This window comes from Condylura cristata, unplaced genomic scaffold (genome assembly GCF_000260355.1).
Source record: "Condylura cristata isolate star-nosed mole 26May11 unplaced genomic scaffold, ConCri1.0 scaffold00024, whole genome shotgun sequence".
Classification (NCBI taxonomy): Eukaryota; Metazoa; Chordata; class Mammalia; order Eulipotyphla; family Talpidae; genus Condylura; species Condylura cristata.
Window position 1 is genome coordinate 5233073 of NW_004567125.1, and position 23916 is coordinate 5256988.

At 45.5% G+C, this 23916-nt stretch overlaps 1 protein-coding gene across 1 annotated transcript in view; it reads left to right on the plus strand.

Annotated features, from left to right (window-relative positions):
* WBSCR17 (Williams-Beuren syndrome chromosome region 17) overlaps nt 1-23916 on the plus strand; it is a 371100-nt gene that overhangs the window by 175346 nt on the left and 171838 nt on the right. The window contains exons 5-6 of the mRNA XM_004688314.2: nt 17437-17611; nt 21428-21625. Coding sequence (XP_004688371.1) covers nt 17437-17611; nt 21428-21625 — 373 coding nt within the window. The remainder of the gene's footprint in view (nt 1-17436; nt 17612-21427; nt 21626-23916) is intronic.

The window sequence follows — 23916 nt, forward strand, 5'->3', positions numbered from 1 at the left end:
GTGTTTTGGAGTGAGGGGTATGAGCGCTCCCAAGCAGAACAATATGCCCATCGGCTCACGGCCACCATCACCTCTAGATTTTGAGGACCAGTGAGTTATTTGCTGGGTTCTTCTCATCCTTATTTTTCATCCTGTACCTTAAGCCACTTGATAGATCCTGAAACTGACACTGAGAGTGTGCTGTGAGGAGCTTCTCTCCAGTGCCCAAAGCCTCTGAGTCATCTGGCATCTCCACCGCCTAAGGTGGCTCAGGGTGCCCTCCTAAGGTGGCTCAGGGTGCCCTCGGCGCGTCCCCTCCATGCTGCAGCCCTCCCAGACCACTCCCTGCCCTCTGCAGGGAGTCCTTCACCTCACTCCCATCCATCTGCTGGCTCTGTCTCAGCTCAGACGCCCCCTCTGCGTCACTTCCTGGGAGAAGCCCAGGCTGGCATCCTAAGGCCATGCCCTCTGCTGCACCCCACCGTGCTTCCGCAGCACGGGACTAGCCCTGGCTGGCATGACTGGACTCGCATGCAGGGCGGACTTTGTTTCATGGGAAACGGAGTGATTGGTGAGGCCCGATGAGCTGGGAAGGGCAAGCAGACACCGGCAGCAAAGTGCCCAGATATGGGACAGATGTGAGCCAGCAAGCCCAGAGGAGGGCAGGCTCTTTGCTGGGCTGAACCGGGGTACACCCTCACTGTTGGGGGTGACTCCTCTCTCTAGGGAAATCTTACGGAGTCTAGCCAAGGGGGACAGAATAGAAGGCAAAGCTGGACTCAACCAAAGCACAAGCTCTGGGGGCAGAGGTCTTCACCGGGTGTCATAGTTTGAGTCCCTGTCCCCCAAACATACCTGAAACCACCACTCCAGCAGCCCCCGCGCCCCTCAGCCACAATTTACTTTCCAAATATCAGTCACCTGGGGTCAGCAGCATTCTGAAAATAATCGATGCACAATAAGCTATTTTGAGAGAAACACAGAGACCCATTCACATAACTTATCACAGCAGGTTCTTATAATTTTCTAATTTTAACACTTGTTATTGTTGCTAATCTCTTACTGAACTTAATTTATGAATCCAGCTCTACCCTAGCCATGCCTGTGTAGGGAAAAGCTTAGTCTGTGTTTGGGCTCAGATATCCACTGGGCACTGGGGTCTAGGACATATATCCTGAGGGCGGGTGGGGACTACTCCAGTTTCTCTGAAGATGAGTGCAACTAGGGGAGTGGGGAGTCAAACTGGGAAGGAGAGGGAACCCCAGAAGGGGAGCTATGCAGATTGCTACTGAGGGTGAAGGGAGCTTAATCTCACAGTGGGGGCGGGGGGCTGCGACAGCTAGACTCAAGAGCTGACAGAGCGGGGATGACCCCCCCCCCTTTAGCATCAGAACCTGAGGCCTGTCCACCTTATGGAGGGCTGGGATAGTGGGGTGATGGGGGCTTCTGAGGTGCTGCCCTGCTGACGGGCTCCCAGGTGGTGCTGATGCTGAGGGTACAGGATCCCACTTTGGGCAGCATCAAGCTAAGTAGCTTTCAGCGATTCACACTTCAGGTCTAATGAAGATGTATAGAGGTGGAGAGGGGAGAGGAGGAATTTCCGATTCACTTAACTGCGAAGTTAATTCTCTTCATTCTCCCAGGGCCCCTCCCTGTAGTAATGCAGGGACATTAATTCTGTTTCCTTCTTTTCTTTCCCCAACTCTAGACTATATTTTCTGCCCTTTTTAACTGGAAGAGGAATTTACTTTTTTTTTCTTTATTGAGAATTTCTTTGTGTCTAATACTACTGAGTTTATAAAGGTTCTATGTGGACTTGAAAGGACCCCCACACACTGTAATTGAATTCCTGCCAGACATCAATTTTCTGTATTTAGGTAGACTACGAGTTTATTTTCTGAAGTCTTTTGCATGATGGTGCTTTAAAATCTCCTCCCATGATTATCAGTCCCGTGTTCCTAGTAACATTTGAGTTGTGTACCTTGTTGTCAGTTTCTCTGGCAACTGTGGATTTGTGTCTGCGATTGTTGCCATTATGTAATGTTTCCTTTATCTTAAAAGCAGGCATTTTTTTCCTTGTCTTGAACCTAACATTAATATCATTACTCTGGCTTACCTTCTGTTAGAGTCTGATTAAAACATGTTTTCCAGCCTTCCTATTTTTTCTGATCTTAACAGTAATGCATACACTTTGCAGGAAAATATCAGAAAGCACATATAATTGGAAAAACACATCCTGACGAATCTCACGAGAAGTAACTGCTCGTTCACCTAATCTCACTCTTTTTTAATGCTTGTTTTATATAGTTAAGATCATATAGTAAAAACAAGTTAATGTTCTTCCATTTTTCCCCCTAAACGGTGAAGCGTAACATTTTCCTTTGCAAACATCATTTTAATGAGGGTAGATTGTCTATTCTCGGGCTGGTCAAGACTCACTGCCCTCACCTCTATATGTTAACATGTACATTACAGAAGAAAGGGATTTGTTTCCATAAAAGAAAAAGGCTGCTGCAACCAGAGCGTGAACAAAGCTGGGTGAGTCTGGGTCTGTGTGCACAGTGAGCCTGGCACTCTCCTCTCCTTGTTTTTATTTAGTTCAAAGAAATTTGGTTTGTTCAACTTGAATACTGACATTGGCTTAAGTTAATTCCAAGTAAGATGCGGTCCTTCGCACTCTGCGCATTACACTGAAATCACTCAGGCCGAATTTGCCGGTAGTCACTGCTCTCCAAGCCCAGCGGGCACTTTGCCGCTCCAGTGGGCTCACGCCCAGCGTGGCGGGTGGTTTTCTCCCTGGCTTTCCCTTCTCCTGATAACCCTGTGCCACTCGCTTCCACTATCCCTATAAACTTCTCCCCCCTTGGTTCTCTGCTTCTGCCAGCTCACTTGTGATTTCCCCCATCAGGACCAACAGGATGGGGTATCCACTGTGCACATCCCCATGATCTGATGATCCCCAAGTCATACCTGCAGCAGACGAATCCCTCAGGTCTCCCTGAGTTCCATCCCTGTGCCCTGTCTCCAAGGGTCTACACATGCACATCTTTAAAAACACATGTACACCTCAGGCCAATGACTAACTTGCCAGCATCCATTTGGCCTTAGAAATTTGTTTATTTCTAAGCATATTTATTTATTTATTTATACAAAAACTAAGGTACAGGCTAGGGTGTGGGGGATGATAGAATTCACCAAAGACAGAATGGGGATAAGAACAGGAGGATTGACTGAAATATACTGCTAAAGGGAGCAGCGGGTGAGACAGGAGAGTCTGCTGCTCCATGTGGGTCAGCCCCCTGGCCTGGGATAGAACTCGTGCTGCAGTGGCTGCCAGTAACTTCGTAGTGTTGTGCTTTAGCCCCTTGTACCACCAGGGAGGGCCTACAAATTTGTTTATATTTTCTAACTCAGTAAAGAGCTTCACCTATCACTGCATTATCTCATCATTACAGACCGGAAGTCACTTTGCCCTCCTCCGCCCCCCTTCCCCCCCAACATCGGTTTCCTACTGCATCTTCAGTGTGACCTCACTTTCCATATCTTGAGCCTCTGGTCTTTGCTTATGCCCTCAGCACTTCTTACATTTATCTTTGCTTGAGGGGTGCAGGATGGGGGAGTTTAAGATTACATGGATCATAATGCCTTACATAGGCCATCATTGGTTCATGCATGGTCATTTTTTGATTTTCTCTTATTTTTAATTGAGCTCTAATTCACATAACATAAAATGCATCATTATGAAATGCCCAGTTGAGTGACTTTCAGTAGATTCACAATGTTTTGCAACAATTCAGGATGTTTCTATCATTTGCAGAAGAAATCCTGGACCTGTTAGCTGTTACCCCCAACCTCTTAGACAACCAACAGTGTCATTTCTGGCTATGACTTTGTCTACTATGGACATGTGATATAAATGAAACTACAATGCATGATCTCTTGTGCCTACTCTCTTTCACTTCACAGTGTTTTCCATCGTCATCCATGTAAAACACTTCTTTCCTATTAATGACTACATAATATTTTTTGTACAGATATCGTACCATTTAAAATCTGATATCAGTTGATATATTTCTGGGATAATCCTACTTTTTGACTACTGAGAATAATACTGCTATAAACATTCATGCATAAATGTTGGTGTGGACACATTTTCAGTTTTCTTGGGTGTATAGCTAGGAGCAAAATTGCTGAGTCATGTGATAATTCTGTGGTTAATTTTTTGAGAAATCACTCCACTACTGAATTCACTGTTTGAATCTGTTAAATCCAAAATCTTGTGAAAGTCCATTAGTTGTATATTATAATCCATACTTTTCTATGCTTTATCCAAAGTTTTTAACTAAAAACTGGCCTCGTTATTCTTTTTTTCCTTAAGCGGTAGTATGTAGAAGTAAATGTGGAACTAAATCTTGGCCCATACTCTAGCTGTGTGGTCTTGGCCAACACACTTGCCTTTTCTGGTCTTGAGTGAATTGAGTATAACAGAGGCTTTTAGGCAGGGGAAGAGTGTAGATATGTGTACAGGGCACAGCCCCAGCCCCAGCCCCAGCCACGTGATGCAGGGCATGACTGTCGAGTGTGCATGTGGTATTACTTGGTCTGCTAGCTCTGGTTCACTCCTCAGCATTCTCCTTCTGTGTCATCCATACTGGTCAACCTTCCCAAATTTCCCACCCGTGACCAGGTTTGGGGCCCTTAGCCTCTGCTCCCTGGACACCGACAGCTACCGTGCTGCACTGTAGTTGCCTATCAAAGCCGTGAGTCTTGGCCAAGAACCACACTCATTCTGTGCTGCATTCCCGGTGCTCCCCTCTCTGCTAAGTTGCAACAATTGTTAGATAAGTCTGTTTAAAATGCACCTGTGCAAAGGCTTCTTTTTCCCACTTCCTCTGGCACCATGCTGGGAGATTTTGTATCTGGCATGGTTGCACATATTTTGGGTTCAAAGCTTTAGTTATTTTGGTTTAGGTCTCAAATGATGATGAGCCTCTTTCCAGCCATCATCATTTGAGTCTCTGGAAAGCCAGCTTCCCTGTCAGTGCTGTTTCCCTCTGGTGCAGGCACCCCTGACCCAGCTCTTCTCTTGGTTGGGTGTATTCAAAGATTGGGAGCAGGCTGGCTCCAGTTAGAAAACTTCTTGAGTGGAAGGTTACACTTGCTGGACTTCCAAAAGGGATTTTGAGGCAGTCACGCTGGCATTGTTTGCTTTTCTTCTTGGTCTATAATTGCAAAGATAGGAGAAGTCTTGTGTTTCAGAGAGATAACATTTTTCCTTGTGGCTGAGGCTCTGAGTGAAGTAGCCAAGAGACACCTTGTTATCACACAGCCACATGCTGGCCAGGCGCTCCCTCGTCGAACATCACCAGCCTTTCCCCACAGCCTGTAAGGAACCTTCCTAATCAGAAATAATACTTGTTTTTGTTCCCAACCAGATCACTGCAGTGTGACAGCATTTGCTCTGTGAGTCTGTAATCACAACTAGTTTGGGCGTTTACATTTCTTCTTATGTGTTTTTAGGCCATGGGGTATAGAGGATAAGAGGGAGCATGTATACCTTTACACAAGAGATTAAGAAGAATCCCAGCTAAACTTCACCTGCTAGCTGGCCTTAATAAACAATAGCAGCCACAGAAAACTGTTATTTGGAAATAATTATAGATTCACAAGCAGTTGCAAATGTACAAGAGTTTTGATAGATTCTTCAGTTAATTTCCTCCAAGAGCAACATTTCACAAAACTCTAGTGTCTTATTACAACCAGAACACTGATGGCAATCGATAGCTCTTACTCTGTTCCATCAGTTTGACATGTACACCTGTGCACAGTGAGCATTCATGGAAACATGCGTGTATGCATGCACATGTAGGTGGTTCTATAACATGTCATTGCATGTTGCTTCCTAAAGCACCACCACAATCCAGAATGTGCCCTTCATCACAAAGCTTCCTCCTGCTCTTGTTTTATAGCCACCTATATTCCCACCCCATCCATAACTCCTGACAACTGCCCATCTCCTTTCCATCTCTATGATTGTGTATTTCTTATGTGTTTTTAGGCCATGGGGTGGAGAGGATAAGAGGAGCATGTATACATTTACACAAGAGATTGGGAAGAACCCCAGCTAAACTCCACCTGCTAGCTGGCCTTAATAAATAGCAGCAACGGAAGCTTGAAATCCATCCCGGTTGTGTTCAAGTTCAATCTTGTTGGTTTCTGTACCATGTTCCATGGTGTGTGTTTACCATGGTGCATGTAACTTTTGGCCTTTTGAAGGACATTTGGGTTGTTTTCATTTTGGGGTTTATAGACCAAGTTGCTGTACATTCTAGTGGCAGATGCTTGTATGAAAACAAATTTTCATTTGCTTGAGGCACATGTCCAAAATTACAATTGCTTGATCTTATAGTAAATGTATATTTAAAAGAGATTTTTTGGGGGGTCATTTATTTTATTTCTATGACAATATCTATTAAAAAAAAAGAAGAAAGAAAGAAAGAAAGAAAGAAAGAAAGAAAGAAAGAAAGAAAGAAAGAAAGAAAGAAGCAAACAAAAATAATCTGATTGTTCAGCTTCCAGATTAGCTTCCATGGAGAAAGTTTCTGTTTTGTTCTGGGTGACCACAACTATAACATCACTCAGAGCCTCAACCACAAAATGAGGAGATTCCACAAAAGTATATTGTGCTGTACCCTGTCATCAGACATAGGGTTCCCATTAAATAGGAACCTTACAATGCACAAATGCTGGAGGGTGACAGAACCTTGCAAACAGAGTGAAACTGGGCCAAGCAAAAGGCAGACCCTTAAAGACTGCCAGAGCTCTGTTTTGGTCTCTATCTGCCACTCTATCCCTTCTTCCCCTGTGAGCTTGTGGAACTGATCACCTTCTGATCTCCAGGCTATCTGGAGTGAAATATGGCTGCTAGATGGCCCAACATGGATGCCATTAGTGCTGCTTCAGTCATTGGAGAGGCCAGGAACATGTCTCCCAGGGAGCCCAAGGGGAGGGAATTTGTGCCCTAGTCTGTGTCTGATGCCCCATCAACTATGGCTAGAAGGACAGGATCATGCCAGAACTACCCTCCACCCAACACACACACCCAGTAACTCTGGAGGAAAGCGCTGGAGAGAGAAGAGGATGAGTATACAAGAACATTACAAACACCTAGTATTGTACAACATTATGTGAATTTGAACTTGTGGGGTGCTCAGAAGCTGGGGGAATAAATGGAGTCTTTGTGAAGGATGTGGCATTTGCACTGGATCATGAAAGACAGAATTTGTGTAGAATTGGGAATGAATGAAAGTCGGCCAAATGCATGAACAGAGTTCTAGAAAACTGGAAGGCATCTAGCTGGAATTATACAGATAGGATTTGATATGATAGGTGGGTTTGTTTCAGAGAGTCCCTGTCAAGGTGGAGAGCCACAGGACTGAGGAGAAACATGTGAACAGGCAGGTCTTAGGTGTGTTCCTGAGCTACCCAGCAGCTTCATAGCAGTAAGGAGCTGCCAGGGGCTCAAACAGGGCAGCCTGGGGTGGGCAGGCAGGGGAGGGAGGCCAGAAGGGCCCGTTGCCATCTTTGCTGTGCCCTTCCCCACCCACCCCCCAGTGTTTGAGCTTTAATCTTATTGGGGAAATGAGGTGGGTACTAGAGATGACTTTGTCAGGAGTGTCTTTACATCACTGTTACTGATCTCTGGTCCACTTGCTGGGAAGAGGCTCTTTGGCTTCTGGAAGACTCGTGTCCCAGGTCAGCCGGCAGCCTAGCCTTCCTCTCTTTCTCTTTCATAGAGGAAGACAGTCCACTGCTGGCCTCCAGGGGCCTGCTGGTTGATTACCATGCAGGATATCCAGGAGCATCAGAGGAGAGGGCACAAAAGCAGAGCACGTGTGACCAGTGTCCCCTTGTCCAGGCACTGCTTGATGCTGCTAGCTGAGCACACACCTCTTTTTGCGTCCTTTGACGTGTGGAGATCTCTGACACCCATTTTTAAGTTAGAAATTGACGTTCAGAAAGGCCAGGCCTCACCTGTGGCCACACAGCCAGAATATACAGAAGCTGAGGCTCTAATGAAGCAGCTCTTGTCCTGGAACCAGAACTCTCTGCCTTCTCCCCTGGCACCTCCCACCCTTCCTGCTCCTCTCTCTCCCAGCTCAGCCCCCCCCACACACACACACACCTCTCCCCTGCTTCCTTCTTGCCTCCTTACCAGATGCGTCTCTTTGTTTCCCAAGGCGTCTCCATTTTCCCTTCAGTTATATCCAGCTATACATATAATAAAAAATGAGTAGTAATTTTAAGTTATCGAGTGCTTGCCTTGTGCACGCACTGAGCTAAGCACTTTGCATGCATCCTCTAATTTAACACCCCAAACAGTCCTGCTGGGTAGGGACTGTTATGTTATGATCCATAGTAGCTGAGGATGCTCACATCCTGCAGTGGCTCCAGATGAATGCTTCTGGCCAGTGTGTGTCGCTGCCTCCCCAGGGTCCCTAGGCTCAACCTCAGGTCACATACGCATGCACATGGCCCCGGTGGCCCCCTCTTGAGTCTTTTCTGTTTAAATTCCACATCATAATGTCCCTCCCTGGTGCCCTTTGTGTGCACGTAAAATCAGTAGGTCTGAGGGCCTTTAGCCCACGAGTGTGAGGTGTAGGAATGGCAGGTGTGATGAGGGCTTGGTATTAGTAGAGCTGCTTTCCAGCCAGTAGCTTCCCCTGTGGCTTTGCAACCCACATCTGTTCTGCCGGCCAGTGCCTGTGCTTCTGCCTCTTAGATATCTTGATAGTCTCCACTGAGCTAGAAGAGACATGTTAGATTCTGTAGACTTTTTTGGACCCTAATAAATGCTGCTATTTTTAGAACCCTTTAATGCTCCATAATTTAACACGTACCATTTGTGTGTGTGAGAGAGAGAGCATGCATAAGCATTTTATTTGTGCATAGAATTCATGCTTTTGACCTTGGAGAATTCCGAGTCCTGAATACAGAGGTGCTCGAAGTATTAGGAGTGGGTGAACTGACCAGATGCCTTGTTCTAGTTAGTACATTCCTGACTGCTAGTTTCTTCTAAAGGAAACTGAGAGTGACCCAGAGCAGAGATGTGACCCTGTTCTCTCCAGGGCTTCGTATTTCTTGTGTTCAGTTTTGCTCTCCCTGCCCTCATGACCGTGACTTCTGCTATTTCAAGGAAGAGGTCTGCTGGCTTCAGAGCATTCAGAATCAATATCACAGTAAATAAGAAACATAATGAAAGAAAACACACTCCAGCCTGTAGACACATTTTATCACTTAAATTCATATGTTATTATTAGCATCAGCTGCAAATACCAGACTTTCCACTGCCTTTTGGTGGGACAAGGGAGGGAAATGCTCTTTTAATTTGGGGATGCAACTTGGAGGCACCACCTATGGACATTGTGATGTTTCCCTGTTGATTTGGGCTACTTGCATTTATTTTTTAAAAGGTGAGATTTAAATGGAAGGAGCAGTGGAGAGAAATTTCTTAACAAAGGACTTGAAAGCAGAGATGGCTTTCCTTTTCAAAGCGCCTCTCATGAATGCACAACTCCGTGTGATATATTTAGTTTAACACTTTGGTATTTTGTACCTCACATCTCTTTTCTTGCTTCTTTTCGTCTTTTGCTTTCTTTTGTCCTTGCTTTGATCTCACTGTGGAATCGCCTTTAAAATGCTTTCATACACAGCAAACACATCCCGTTTTAATCTCCCTCATTCTTCCTGAAGTTTCTTGCTCTTGCCTCAATTTTGTTCCCATAGTCAGAAAATACATTATTTAAGCCCACAAAGCTGAGAGATGCACAGAGAATAATGTATGCATCATTGCTGCCTTCCCTGGTATTTCACCCTGCATTTTTACATACGCACTTCTCCATCGACGCTCTTAAAGCCTAGGATTTTAGGGACAGGCAGACCCATGTCTTGGAGGGGGTCGTGTTTTGTCACTGTCATCCCTCCAGACCTTGCTGGTTCTGCCTGGAGGAATTGTAAGCCCAGCAGGTGCTCCTGTCTGCCCCATCCATTTTGAGCTGCTTTATCAGCCAGTAGGCCTTTACTCTGGAGAGATCCTGCCACTGTGGTGGCCAGCTGCCTAGAAAGATGGCATGTGCCAAACGCAGGGCAGAAGTGTGAGTGCATCTTCCAGAAACAGCGAGCTCTTGGGCCAGCCTGGGCTCCCCTTTGGCTTCCAGTGTGTGAGGAGCAGCCCCACGTGCAGACACACAACTTCAGTTATCACAGTGCCACGTCCATGGCCACGAGAGGCAGAATAAGGATGTCAGATTTAAACCAAAGTAGTTATATTTACCCACCAAGTAGTCAGAGGAATTGCAATTCAGGAAATTCAGTATATGACAAAACATATACAAATCCAGACTACAAGGAAGAAGGACTTGCCTTTATGGAGGAAAGGGGGGGTTGGGGCTGTTCTAGAAGAAAGCTCATTGGAGGAGAATAAGAATCCAGGGTGGTGATGACTTCTCATTGGCTGGGCTGAACAATGCTCATTGGTAGAACTGTTGCCAGGAAGGGAATATCTTCCTTTGGAGTAATAGGCTTCTTCCTGTTTAGAAGTGGAAGGGTACATCCCTTCCTGTTGAGACAGGTAATGGAAGATGAGTTCTGGCAGATAATGGGAGAGATAATGTGTGATAGCTCCCTCTGCAGGACTCCCTGTCCAGTTTCATTTGGGGATCTCCTTTATTAATTTAAACAGCAGGAAGCACTGGCATGTCTTGCAAACTGTGTGACTTTGGGCAAGTAACTACTCTCTCTGTGCCTCAGTCTCCTTATTCATAAAAGAAGGATAGTAGAACTCGTAAAGCAAATATAAGGACAAAAAGGATTGATAAAGCAAAGCCATTACAACATATGTGGCACTTAATTAGGGTTCAATAAATGTTAAAATAAAAAATTGTAGAATGTCATAGGTTTGCAAGAGAAGGCACTCTAGTTAAAGTATGAAAGGGGAACTTCACTGCACTAAGCAGTATTCTGGAGCATTTCATGATTAGCTGACATTTTTAGTCAACTTGGTTAGCAATTTGGGGATATAAATATTTCATTATAGATACAGACAAGCATAGTATTTGAAATGTTTGAAAGTAGTGATTGTCAGCAAAAGAAAAACTTTGTATTCATGAAGTCAGCCTCAGCAGGGTGTACTCACTGTGGAGCTAACCAAGCTTGCCCTTTGGGGCCCTTCACTGACACAGGGTAAGGGCCCTTGACAGTGTGTTTACATGCACTTGGATTTTGTAAAATTTGCAAAAAAAAGAGGTTTTTTTATTTTCTTTTAAAAGAGGATCTTCCAGATTGTATAAGCTTCAGATCCCACAAAGCCCAGATTCACTTCTAGAGCACAGTAAGTCCATTTGGCAGATGAAAAGCCCATATGTTGCATGATCAGGATATACAATCAGCCTTCTCCCTCCCCAGCCCTTTCTTTTTAATTTTAAAAGGTAATTGGTCTTTGTATGACTAACTTTTATGCATCTAGTTTGTTGATTATTTCAAGCATACCTGAAAATTCAGATGTTGTGATCTGTGGTTTTATAACTGATTCTCACACATATAAAACTCTAAATATTTGATCTACCTCATCAAAAAGATTTTGTTGAGATGTAGAATATCATGATTAATGTGCTAAAACTCTGTGTTGAAAGCTAGGTTTCTCCTCTAACAATCTGAAGTTCCTCAAGTACAGTGAGCTGGGAGTTCCCATGCATCAGTGGTAGCATCCTGGGTGTGAAAACAGATCCAAATCTAGACCCTTCCCTCAGAGAAGCCAGAACCTCCTTCATCACCTCAAGAGGAGCTTAGGAAGTAGACTTCTGGTCAACCAGATAGCCAAAATGTCTTTTTGGGTTAAGTGAGTCAAAAGAGGGATCTGAACAGTTAACTGGCAAAAGAATATGGACTCAGATCTTCAGCATGGCCTAAGGTTTGAGTTTCCACACAAAAACCCATCTCTCTTTTGCCTCCCCACCTTCAAAATAGATTCCTTCCTATAGACACTGAAGGCCACATATTGTGTGATTCCATTACTACGAAATAGCCAAGAAAGGAAAATTCACAGAGATGCAAAGCAGATTAGTGGCTTCCAGGGCCTGGTGCAGTGTGTTAAATGGAGAGTGACTGCTTACAGGCGCAGGGTTTACCTGTAGGGCCATGAAAAGTTCTGGAACTAGATAGCAGTGATGATTGCAACACATGGTAAATGTACTTAATGCCAATGAAGCATACACTTCCAAATAGCCAAAGTGGTAAATTTTATGTGTAGCTTGACATGATGAAAACCATGAGAAAAATAAGCAGTGCTTTTCCGAAGTTTTGAGATTATATGGGAATTGTCTGGAGAGGTGGTCAACTGCTGTCAAGACTGCTAAATGAGAAATTCAGGACAGGCCCAGGAGCTTGCATTTTCCCAGTATTCCAGGTGATTCCCAGATAGGGACCACACTCTGAGGAACCCTGGCTTGAGACAGGTGGTTGTGTGTGTGTGTGTTGCTTAATTGGAACATGCCATATGTGCTATTCTTCTGTCCCAGCTGTCACCCATGCTCTCCAGCTAGCTGCATGCCCAGCAGCTTCTGACAGGGAGACAAGTGTTGGTAATAAGTGACAGGGATGATGATGGTGGCACTTGTGACAGCAGAAGTACTATTGGTAGAATGATAACAATAGTAGTAGGGGGAAGAAGGATAATGACAGTGAGAACAAAACCAGGAACATCCTGGTCAAGATACTAGCCTAATTATGAGGTTGTTCCATGAGGGCAAGGCCAGCGGTCAGCAGTCCAGTCCTGGAAAGAGTATGATAAACACTCACCATGAAGGTCTTGGGGTCAGCTCCAAGGGGGCTCAGTTTTTCAGTTAAGGCAGGACAAGACAACTTTGGCAGTGGGAAAAGCAGAGATGGGCAGTCAGTAGCAACCCTGAGATTCTAGAACATCTGCTCAGTTAGAATGAATCCTGCTCCGCACATAAGGGCTGTCATTAGCACAGATGGAGACGGGCAAGGGCTGACAGCATCAGTAGCCTCCACAGCTTATTCAAAAGGTGAGTTTTGGGCCACATCACAGGTCTACAGGTCACTGTGACACAGATAAAATTTTGCACAGCACTCATCTAAGCATAGACTGATTTTCCCAAGTTGCCATACTTTGAAGGAGAATTTTAACATCCAGTGAGTCTCATATCAAGCTCAATGTTGTCTAAGGAATGAGAGATACAGTTGTGGCCAAACCCTAGGAATATGACGACTTCCGAGCCTATTTGTGTTTGATAGTGAGGTTCGCATACTGGTCTTGGGAGCAGGTGGAGATGGGACTGCTGTGTCAACACTTGCTTCTGAGCAAGACTCAGAAACAAAGACTGAAGTGATGGTTTATTCTCTATCATGAAAAGTATAGGATCTAGAGATACTGCTTTCTCCTGCCTTGGAAAGCAGGGTGTTGCTATGAAACCTTACTTAAACTGAAAATGTAAATGAAAAAGTAATCATCCTTAGTGATATGGGGAAAAAAATTGAGAATTCCAGGGCCCTCAGCATAATATACCAAGCCATTCCAAATAACACAAACACCCAAGAATCTCACTAACAAACAGTAAAAGCAAGAGTGCTGTAATAAATGCACAGTCAGCGGAAAGGGGTGCCCTAGGAAGGATCTTGACAGGCCCCATCTTGCTGCTGGGGTGTGTGTGCTACCTTTGCAATGGCTGCTGCAAGACCAGTGCTGAACACTGTCTTCACTTCTCACCTTTTGTCATAAAGTGGAAATCTTTGCATTTCTTTTAGTTAACCAACGCAAGAACCCATGGAGGTCTTTCATAAAAGTCCTCTGACATAGTGAGACCTTTCAAAATGCAGGGGATACCTGTAATTCTGTAATGGTGTTTGTTTAGTTCTCGCTTGTGACTTTATTGTTGCACCATATACTCCTTAAGCTGGAATGACAGGTCTTTCTTGTATTGCTCAGGAGCAGATGTATCTATCTGTCTGGTCCCTTCTGATACAGGTGGTGTTTGCTTCTCTCTTCCTGACCTTCTCCAAGTGCTAATATTTAACAAAACATTAAGAAATGCATGGATTCCCAAATGGCTGTAGACCAACTTAGTATTGGATTTCATAACTCTGGAAGATAAACATTTATTTTAGCGTGAGTTTTGTTCTCTTATGGAGGGAAGAAAAACCTTACGTTAAGTGTGTGCATTTTTTATTTTTTTAAACTGTCATCATAATGTCCAAGGGTAGTCTCCTTTGTGTAGGATGACAATAGATCTAAGGAGAGAATTGTGGTATTTCTTGCCACTATCAGATTGGGAATTCATTTCCTTCCATGGTGAGACCGGTGGGGGCAGGGGCCTTGTTTTTACTCAGTTAACCTGTGAGCTCTCATTTCAAGATTAATTTGGGCATTTACCAATCTCTCACCCCACCTCAACCCCTAGCCCCATCCAATTTTTCTCCTTTTTTGAATTTCATCACCCCAGTGTCCTCACCTCAGGCTGTCACCATCATATTCTACCAGGAACAGCCCTTCTGGTAGCTTTTCCTGAGCTCCCTCTTGATCCATTTCTTTCCATGCTAACCATGTCCCCTGAGAGCCCAGTGACATTCAGAAGGAACCTGTCTGTCCAGACCCATGGCCCATTCTTGGCTCCCATTTTCTCTAATGCATTGACTTTCCTAAAATGCATTAGATGTTGAGTAACCCTGAGTACAAGATTTCTCATTTTCAGTCATAAGCACTCTGTAAATATTTGGGGGAAAATGAATGCACAAAATCTCCATTTGGACACTACTTTCTGCGGCTCTGTCCCTAGGATGCTGTTTCTAGCCAGTCTTGTGCTTGAACTCTTCTTCCCACCTTCTCTACACACATCTCCCAAAGTGTGCTTCTCGGATCTTCTTCTCTCCACCTCCTAGAACTCTCACCCTCTCACATGCCATCGTCTCTCACCACTGTATCCCTGACATTTGGTGCCCTTTCATCTCACCTTTACACCATTTATTTTTTTAAAGATTTATTTGTGCATATAGAACTGGGGTACAGGCCAGCAGTGCATGGGTGGTGAGAGGATTCACCAGAGAGAGTGGGGAGCAGAACAGGCAGATGGATGAAGTACACTCCTGAGGGGAGCAGCGGGTGAGACAAGAGAGATCCTCAGTGCCATGTGGGTGGGGGTTAAACTCACACTGAAGCTGCTGCAGCTAGCTTGCAGTGCTGCGTCCTAACCTGCTGTGCCACTAGGGAGGGCCACCTTTGCACCATTCTGTGGATCCAGCAACTACCCACAAATGTCTATTCCCACCTCACCTGAAACACAGGAGATTCCCAATGCTTTCTTCCCCTTTTTTTCTCTTTACTGTTTATGGGCATCTTCCCATGTACCCAGACACTAGAGGTTCTGTCACCTCGGAGGTCATAATCCGTACTGAGGAGTTGTGCTGTGTGTTCATGTGTTCTGCAACAGAGCGTGCACACATCTACTCCTCTTCTTCACTCAGAAACTACCTTCTGTGTGAACACCCCCAGCCAAATAACTTCTCCCTTTTCCTGTGATTTCTCAAAGTACTTTACCTCTGTGACCATTTCCTTGACCATTAGTTCTGTTTCCTTACAATACTAAATATTATTTTTTTAAAAATATAGTCCATCTCCTCAACTAGATTGCAGGCATCTTGGAGAAGCACTTGTGTCTGAATTAACTTTAAATCCAGGCAAAGGCACAGCCCAATATCTTATGAGGTTCAGAACCACACTGCAGAGACAAGGACGGAGAAGCCTTTGCTGGTTACTTGTTCTGAAACCTTGCTAGTTGGAGGGAGATATCACTCTCAGTGTTTCTGTAGAAACCCACAGACTTATGTCACTTGTGTTTGGAACAATGTGTCCCTGAATGTTGAAGGGTGAGACTGGTGTCTACCCCTGTACACTGGGCCCCAGACTTTATGATAGCATTGACTAGCTAGAAAGACAAGTTTTTGTCCCTGGGAAGTTAAAAGTTTGATCTATATTAATAGACCAGTTATTGTTAAAAATGACATTTATGAATGTATATCAAGGACTTTCTTAAGATATTTCATCTACTTTTAACAGATATATAAGGCTGGTACCCAATGACAGCATCTCTTTATACTTTCAAAACCCTTCAATCTCCATGTCTCCATTGCCTTGAGATGTAAGAAGGACAGTGGTAGTGAATTATCTTTTACCAAATTTGTAAATGATCACCCCCTTTTCTGCCCTGAAGTGTCTGTGACATCCACTGAACAAATGATGAAGCCATGGTGACATTTAGATTTGGTGGCAAACATGGCCAGGAGCTGACACTGGCCACTGGGCAGGGCCATGGCTGAGTCATTCTGTATCAGAGTGGTCAGCCTCTACATATCCTGAAAATGGCTGCCTGAGATGTGCAGAAAGTTGCCCTGCATAACTAGAAAGTGAGGGCTTCGTGCAGTATTTGGAAATATGGCCTTTTTGCATTTCTCCAGAGTGAAGTTAGAGGTAACAATATCTCCTAGAGTACTGTTTGTGGATCTCTTGCACCTGACTCACCCAGACTGCTCCTGAAGCCCATCAAGTATATCTTTGGGGTGTACATGCCTAAGAAAACCTACCCATCCTCCTGTATCTGGTGACTCCCCTGTTACTGAATCAACCTTTATGTCTGTGGCAATAGGCACATTTGACCTGCATTTCATTTCTCCCATTACTAGGTGTGTGACCTTGGGACAGGTTAGCCTCCCTAAGTCTGTTGTTAATTTGCAAAGTGGAATTCATCTAAGTAATTAATGGAATTAATCTAGCAACCTCCTAGGGTTGCTGTAAAGATTAAATGAAATCATTTAAATAAAGCTCTTTATACCACCTGCTTGTTGCAGAAGGGAGAGTGAGCAGCCCCTGATAGCATTTCTTCTGCCACCACATTAGCATTTATGCTACTGGGCAAAGATACTCTGCATTCTCTGACCAGAGCACAGACTAACATATCCGGTGTGTGACTATGGGTCTGGACCACCCAGACATGCTGTAAGAACCAGTGTACACTCAGATGGAAAAGTCCATATAGAGGTTGAAAAACAGGATCCAGGGGTCAGTGGGAAAAGGGAAATACAGACCAAGGGAGCAGGAAGGACTCTAGGGAAAATAAACCTCAACGGTATCTGCCAGCCTGTAGTGGGCAGACCAGAAGCCAGGCCTCAGCTTCACCCAGCTGCCTGCCTGGGACCCTGCAAAAACGTGGCTATGCTGGGTTGGAGTGTCAGTTGCGGTGTCTCACTCACACTGAGTTAACTCTTCTATAAAATTACCAACATGCAAACTTCGCTGCCATCTCTGCACTCCCTGACATGGACACCTGCTGGTTTGACACCCATCTAAAAGTGCACATTCATGGACCTCCTGCGCTGTGTCATTTGCAGAGGAGCTGAAGGCCCCCTTGGAGGAATATGTCCATAAACGCTACCCTGGACTGGTGAAGGTGGTGCGCAACCAGAAGAGAGAGGGACTGATCCGAGCTCGCATCGAGGGCTGGAAGGTGGCCACCGGCCAGGTCACCGGCTTCTTTGATGCCCACGTGGAGTTCACTGCTGGCTGGTAGGTCACAATCTGAGCCTGGCGGAACTACAGAATGATGGTGTGGTCAAGAGGGGGGTGGAGTGTAGGAGGTGGGGCACTTCGGGGTAACTGGAAGAATGAAGAAGAAATGGTAGGCTAAGGTCAGACCAGAGTCTGGGATAAAAATGGAAAGCAAGGAGAAATTTGCCTGCTGTCTATTCAATCCATTATTATCATCATCACTAAAATTCCCAGTGAAAATTCTATACTACCTGGACAGAACTCCAAGTATTCCTTGCTAAAGGAGATATAACAGTTATAGTCCTATTGTTTTTTCCCCCCACCTTGTTTGTTCCCTTTGCTGGGGAAGATGCATGATGGTTATTATGATTAAAAGACCATTTATAATTCTGCCTACTTGCACAAATCTTCCCAGAGCATATGGGATTATCTTTGACATCATTTGGAAGAAGGGAAGGGTTTATCTCTGCTGATGTGGCCCCTGCTATTTATCCAGGTGAAAAGAACAATAAAAGAAAGTGGTTGCATACTGAGAGTAGATTTTGGATACAGGCAGAATGAAGCATCAAAAATGCTCAAATCATTCAATGAGCATGTTAAAATTGGATTAGGGCTTTACAATTTAAAAGCATGGCAATATGATTATTGCTAACTAACCAATGATAAATTGAGTCAGAGATTAAAAAACCTATGCTGGGGTCACTTCATCAGCATGAAACAGACTTTAATTTCACAAATAATGTTTAGTTACACTAGTTGAGACTGTATTGAATAAATACTATTCATGCTACCCAGATCAGAAGAAGCAAGATCCCATCACTAATTAAACATTCAAATCTCTGTTCTTCATTTGTAACAAAACTTAGGGTCCTTTTCATGGCTGGATAAAAAGAGAATGGTTATGCCCGTGACCTCACAAAGATTTGGAAGCCATGGAGTGGGGGTGGGGATATCATTGTTAACCTTGACTCTTTCAGGTGCACAAACACCTTTCCTCTCTTGTTTTGTTTTTCTTTTGCTACCATGGGCTCCAGATGACACACAGTTCTATGGGTTTCCAGCCCCAGCTTTCTCTAAGCTGCAGTTATTCTCCCATAGTCAGCTTTAAAGTGTGCTCCCCACTGCCTCTTGCAGGCCGGCAGCATCAACGACATCAGGAACTTGTTAGAAACCAAGATGCTTGGGCTCTACCCTGACCTACCCAGTGCTGCGGCAGGGCCCAGAGTCTATTTCAACAGGTCTCGAAGGTGACTGTGAGGCAGGCGCAGGTTTGAGGCCCACTGATCCAGACGCAGCTGCCAGATGCAGCTCTGTGGACGGATGCCGCCTTTTCCTCCACATTGTCCCTTCTTATCTTCCCCGTCAAAACGGGTGGTCTCACCTTGTCCCTTTCGCTGGACTCTCCCACTCTGCATCAGGTCACTCACCCCTCCAACTTCCACTCTGGCCAGTGTTACCTTCCAGTTCATCTCACGTCTGCCTTTACCTTGTCTTGACCTCCACGCCCCCAGCTCAGCCCTGTATTACCTTCCACTAAATGAAGGACGTGGACATGCCTGATGCCTGCCTTGACCTGCGTACTGTTCTCGGCTATGGCTGGTGACGGACATACTCTTCATGTTTCCCAGTGAGGGGAGCATTTTCCAAAGTGCAGAACTTTTCAGTGATGCAACCAGAGCAGTTCTGGGCAAACTGGAGCAGCTGATCACCTGGGGTTCAGACCTGGCAAGATTTGGTGACTCTCCAGTGGTCTATAGTAACTGATCTCTGTGATCCACGTCAGACTCCTTCAGACTCACTTCCCATACTTCTAAGCATAACAGACTCCATGCGGCTCCTCCTCCCTGCTGAGTAGACAGTGTGTGTCAGTAGCTGCCTGCAGCGGTCCTCTCCACCTCAGTGACCCTCTGTCTGGGTAGCAGTGCTCTGGTCTGGATGTCCTCTATGGTGGAGGCCCAAGAGCACTTATGTACAGGACATACTATTTTTGTGGCAAAGAACAAACAGCTGACCCTTGTGGTGGCTATTCCTACTTTTGCTCAGATGTGACATTGTCACTTCTGCTCACATCCCATTGACCGGAGCAGGTCTTATGTCCAAGCCGAACATTAACTGGGGTTGAGGGAGGCAGTGTGCCCCTCTGCAGGGAAATACTTCAGGACACTTGGGAATAGGAGGGGTGTCTCCGAGGAAGGGCAGATCACTGATCAGTTGTACATTCTTGCAGCCGAGGAGAGCAGATTCCTCAGCTTCAACAAGTCTGAAGACACAGACTCAGGCCCAGCTAAATGTGCCACTGTGTGCAGCTTCTGCATGTTCTTCTGTGCACTGACCCAGGAGGTGTGCCCACTGAGGGAGCTCAGGGTTGGGTCTGAGTCCAGGCGCAGTAGCTTTAGAAGCCAGGCTCGCTCAGCATCCAGCTGCTGTATGGTCTGGGGGAAGTGACTTACCTTCCTCCCCCCACCCTCAGTTTCCCTATTTGTAAAATGGCAAAAATTTACAAGGACAGCATAGGATCAGAGTGACAGAAAAGTTGGTCTAAGAGTTGAGAGTGAAGACCTCCCCACTGGAGGAAATTAGGGGAGGCTTCTTGATCTGATAAGCCCTGCTAGGTGGCTAGACTTCCTGTCCATGGCAAAAGGCATTCCCCAAGGATTGCAGCAGGAGTGAAGGCTGGAAACGTCCCCAATGAAGCCTGTTTAGAAGCACTGGGAAGTCAGTCCCATTTGGCTTCCGCCTATATGGCATATGCAAAAGTATTGGAGGCAGTAAATGGCCCAGGGTATATTTTATTGCTCGTTTTAAATAGAAAGATGAGATGAGCCAACAGGTAATTCAATAGCTGCAAATGAAAAGAGATGGGCTGTAGGCCGAGTGTTCTCATTATTCTTCCAAATAATGCAGAGGAATGGGATTTTCACTTGATTCTTTTCCAAAGCCTGCGCTCTGTTCTAAGCAGGGAGATTAATGCCCTGGCTTATGAGAGCCATCTTTTTCTTTCTGAATATGGGAAAGCCTCCCTTCCTACATCTGCCTGGAGATGCACTGTGGGGGTGTCTGACCATCTGTTTTCTCCTAAGCAGCCAGAGCTTCACCTTGAACCCTGAGCCAGTCGAGGGAGAGGGGTGCTAGCTGGGAGGCAGGACTCTGCCTGCCTTTGCATTTAATTAGTTCCGGCCTGCCATTGGTAACCAATTCAATTAGACTCTTTTAAGAAATCAATTAAATAATCAATTAAAACAACTGGAATAGTCACACACACACACACACACACACACACACACACACACACACAAGAAGCTAGAGAAATGCTTATTAAAAGCAGGCCATCGAGGGCAGAAGTGGCCTATTTTGGGAAAGAATTCAGCTTAGGCAGGAAAAACCAAAGGCCTCAGCCAGTGCCTGAGGGGAAACTTACAGCACTGCACAAAACTGCAGAGCAATGCAGATCATATGGAGCCCAGGCGTCTGGCTGCGGCTCACACTGTCAGTAGAAAGGAGAGACTTGGCATCTCAGGGGGGCGAGTCCCTCACTTTCCGCATTCTCCCTCCAGGCCTCTCCTTGCTGGAACAGGCCTGGCAGGTGATTCCCCACAAGGCAGGGGCTTGTGAAATGAGCAGCATTTCCCAGCCTTGATAGTGCAGGCCATTGAAGCTGCCTGCGGGCTGCCACTGGGGCAGGGCTCTGGCTTCAGGGAGCCTCTGTTTCCTCTGGGCTCCTACCCGCTCAAAGCCCATCCTCTGCCAGGTTGCATTGTCTGTGGTGCCAGGGTCTGTGCCAGCTGAGGTGTGGGCATGCCTCAGATCAGAGATTCGACCTGTTCTCTATTTCAGGGCTGAGCCAGTTCTGTCCCGCATCCAGGAGAACCGGAAGCGAGTGATCCTCCCTTCCATCGACAACATTAAGCAAGACACCTTTGAGGTGCAGCGGTACGAGAACTCTGCCCATGGGTACAGCTGGGAGCTGTGGTGCATGTACATCAGCCCGCCGAAGGACTGGTGGGATGCGGGAGACCCTTCTCTGCCCATCAGGTCAGTGGTCATTGAACTCCAGAATCCAGGCAATAAGTGGGAGGGTGTTGGGAGAGGTGGTGGCAAGGGAAGATTAGAGGAACCTGACCTGGGTTGGAGCCGTGTTGTGTGAACAGCTGCTATCGGGATTTGGGGTGTCTTCCCAGCATAGTTCCCCCGCTGAAGGACAACACTGTTTGTGCCTTCAGTGCAGATTTCAAGTGCAAGCGCTAAAGGTTCAGGTACAGCTGGTCAAACAGCAACACAGGCTAAAATGGGCGGTCATGCTCACACTGGTTCATTCCTTTTCATATCTGGTGAACTGCATTCAGGAGCTCTGAAGTGGGACGTTTGAAAGGTGAAACTCCTGGGGCTCTGTCATTCTCGCAACCTCGTGCTATCATAGTGCTTCCTACCTAGTGCTTCCTACCCTTTTTCATGACGCAGGGGTCATGAAATAAGAAAAGAGCATTTGCATGGCATCTAGGTGCCCAAGGCCTTTGGCAAGGGCTGTGTACCTCCTGGCCCAGGGGCTGTTCTCTCCCTGCAGACAGGGAACTCAGTGCCTCCTGCAGAACACCTGGGAAGCTCAACTATCAAGGTGTTGGGAGTGACCAAAGATTTACTGACAAGGACTGAATTGAGCCTTGCATCCAATCTTGATAAAATGGTAATAAACTGACCTTGCATCTGGGATGGGACTAGCTGAAGGTGATAACGAACTGGGCTTTACATCCAAGTTTGATAATTAACTGGGCCTAGCATCCGGGAGATACAGTGGGAGGAACTGGGCCTAGCATCAGGGGGCACAGCGATGAGTCACCCCTTTGGAATATGAACCTAGGATCTATATAAGAGACTCTTCCCTCTTACTGAGTTGGCAGTAGCTGCGGACCCCACTCTAGGGGCTCCGTCTCAGCTGCTGTCCGGGAGCAGTAAACTCTGCTTGCTCAGCCTTTCTGCCTCCCGCCTTCCTTTCTAGCGGCCAGTCACAGAAGTTGGGACAAAACACAGGGATGTTGAAGGAAGTTGATTGGATTTTGATGCCTGATTTATTTCCTGTGGCTGCTGTAACAAATGACCACAAACTTTGTGGCTTAAAGTCATACAGATTTAGTCTCTCACCAGTTCCAAAGGTCAAAACTCTGAAACGAAACTTACAGAGCAAATGCAAGGGCTTCTTGGGGCTTCCTCCTTCCTGCCCAGGACCCGTTTTACCTTCTCCAGCTTCTAGAGACTGTTCTTGGTTCCAGGCACCTCCATCTCCCTTCCTCTGGTTACTTAATTACAAGACCTTCTTCCCTAACATTCTTGCTTTGCTTCTGTCCAGGCCCTTGTGGTTACATTTGGGATTCACATGAATAACCAAAGAAAATCTCCCCATTTCGAGATCCTTAAATGAATCTCATCTGCGAAGTCCTTTTCCCCACATAAGGTAGCAGTCACGGATTGCAGAGATTAGGATATGGATATTTGCCTGGAGAGAGGTTGGATTGTTCGGCTCAGTACCACTGAACTATGAGAGTAAAAGTGGTTAAGATCATAAAATTTATGTTAGGTCTCTTTTACCATGATTAAAAATGAAGAGTGATTAAAGACATGTTGCCCTTCAGATCTTGAAAGGATGAAGTTGGAATGATGGACTGACAGTGACTTTCATACTTTTTGCCCAACAATGCTTCCATCCTGCCACTCAGGGAGACTGACCTCCAGTTGTGACACAGGTGAATGAGGGACAACTGACAGTGGCATCCATGAAGAAGCAGGCAGTGGCACAGCGCAGTGCTTTGGGTGCCTGGGAAACACAGCGAAACCTGCATGTGCAAGGCGCCAAGGGAAAATTTAGCTTCTAACTTAGGAGCTGCCATAACATTAACAAATGATTAATCTGCACTTTAAAGAGAGCCAAGAAAATGGAATCGTGACCATGAGTCATTAATATTACATGCGTCTCTGATGTACCAAATAGAATCAAATACCAATGATCACTTTTTAATGTATCATAACTTATAAAATGGTTAATTTGTTAATAGTTGATGGAGGTATTTAATTGTTGGAAGGATTTTTTAATCGCCCTTGTGATGTTATTAAGCAGATACAGTACATTTTCTTAAATGTTAGGCATGGTAGTTTCTTCTACCCCCCTGTGATCCCAATTTTTAATAGTCATGATTGCCTTCTGGTAAAAGTTGGGATGAGGAGAACTGTTTCACGATCCAAATACCATTAGATAAGTCTTCAGGCGCTGGCCCTTTCCAATGGGGTCATAATACGGGAAATTTTGTTTGCAGGGAATTTCTGTCCTTTTTGTT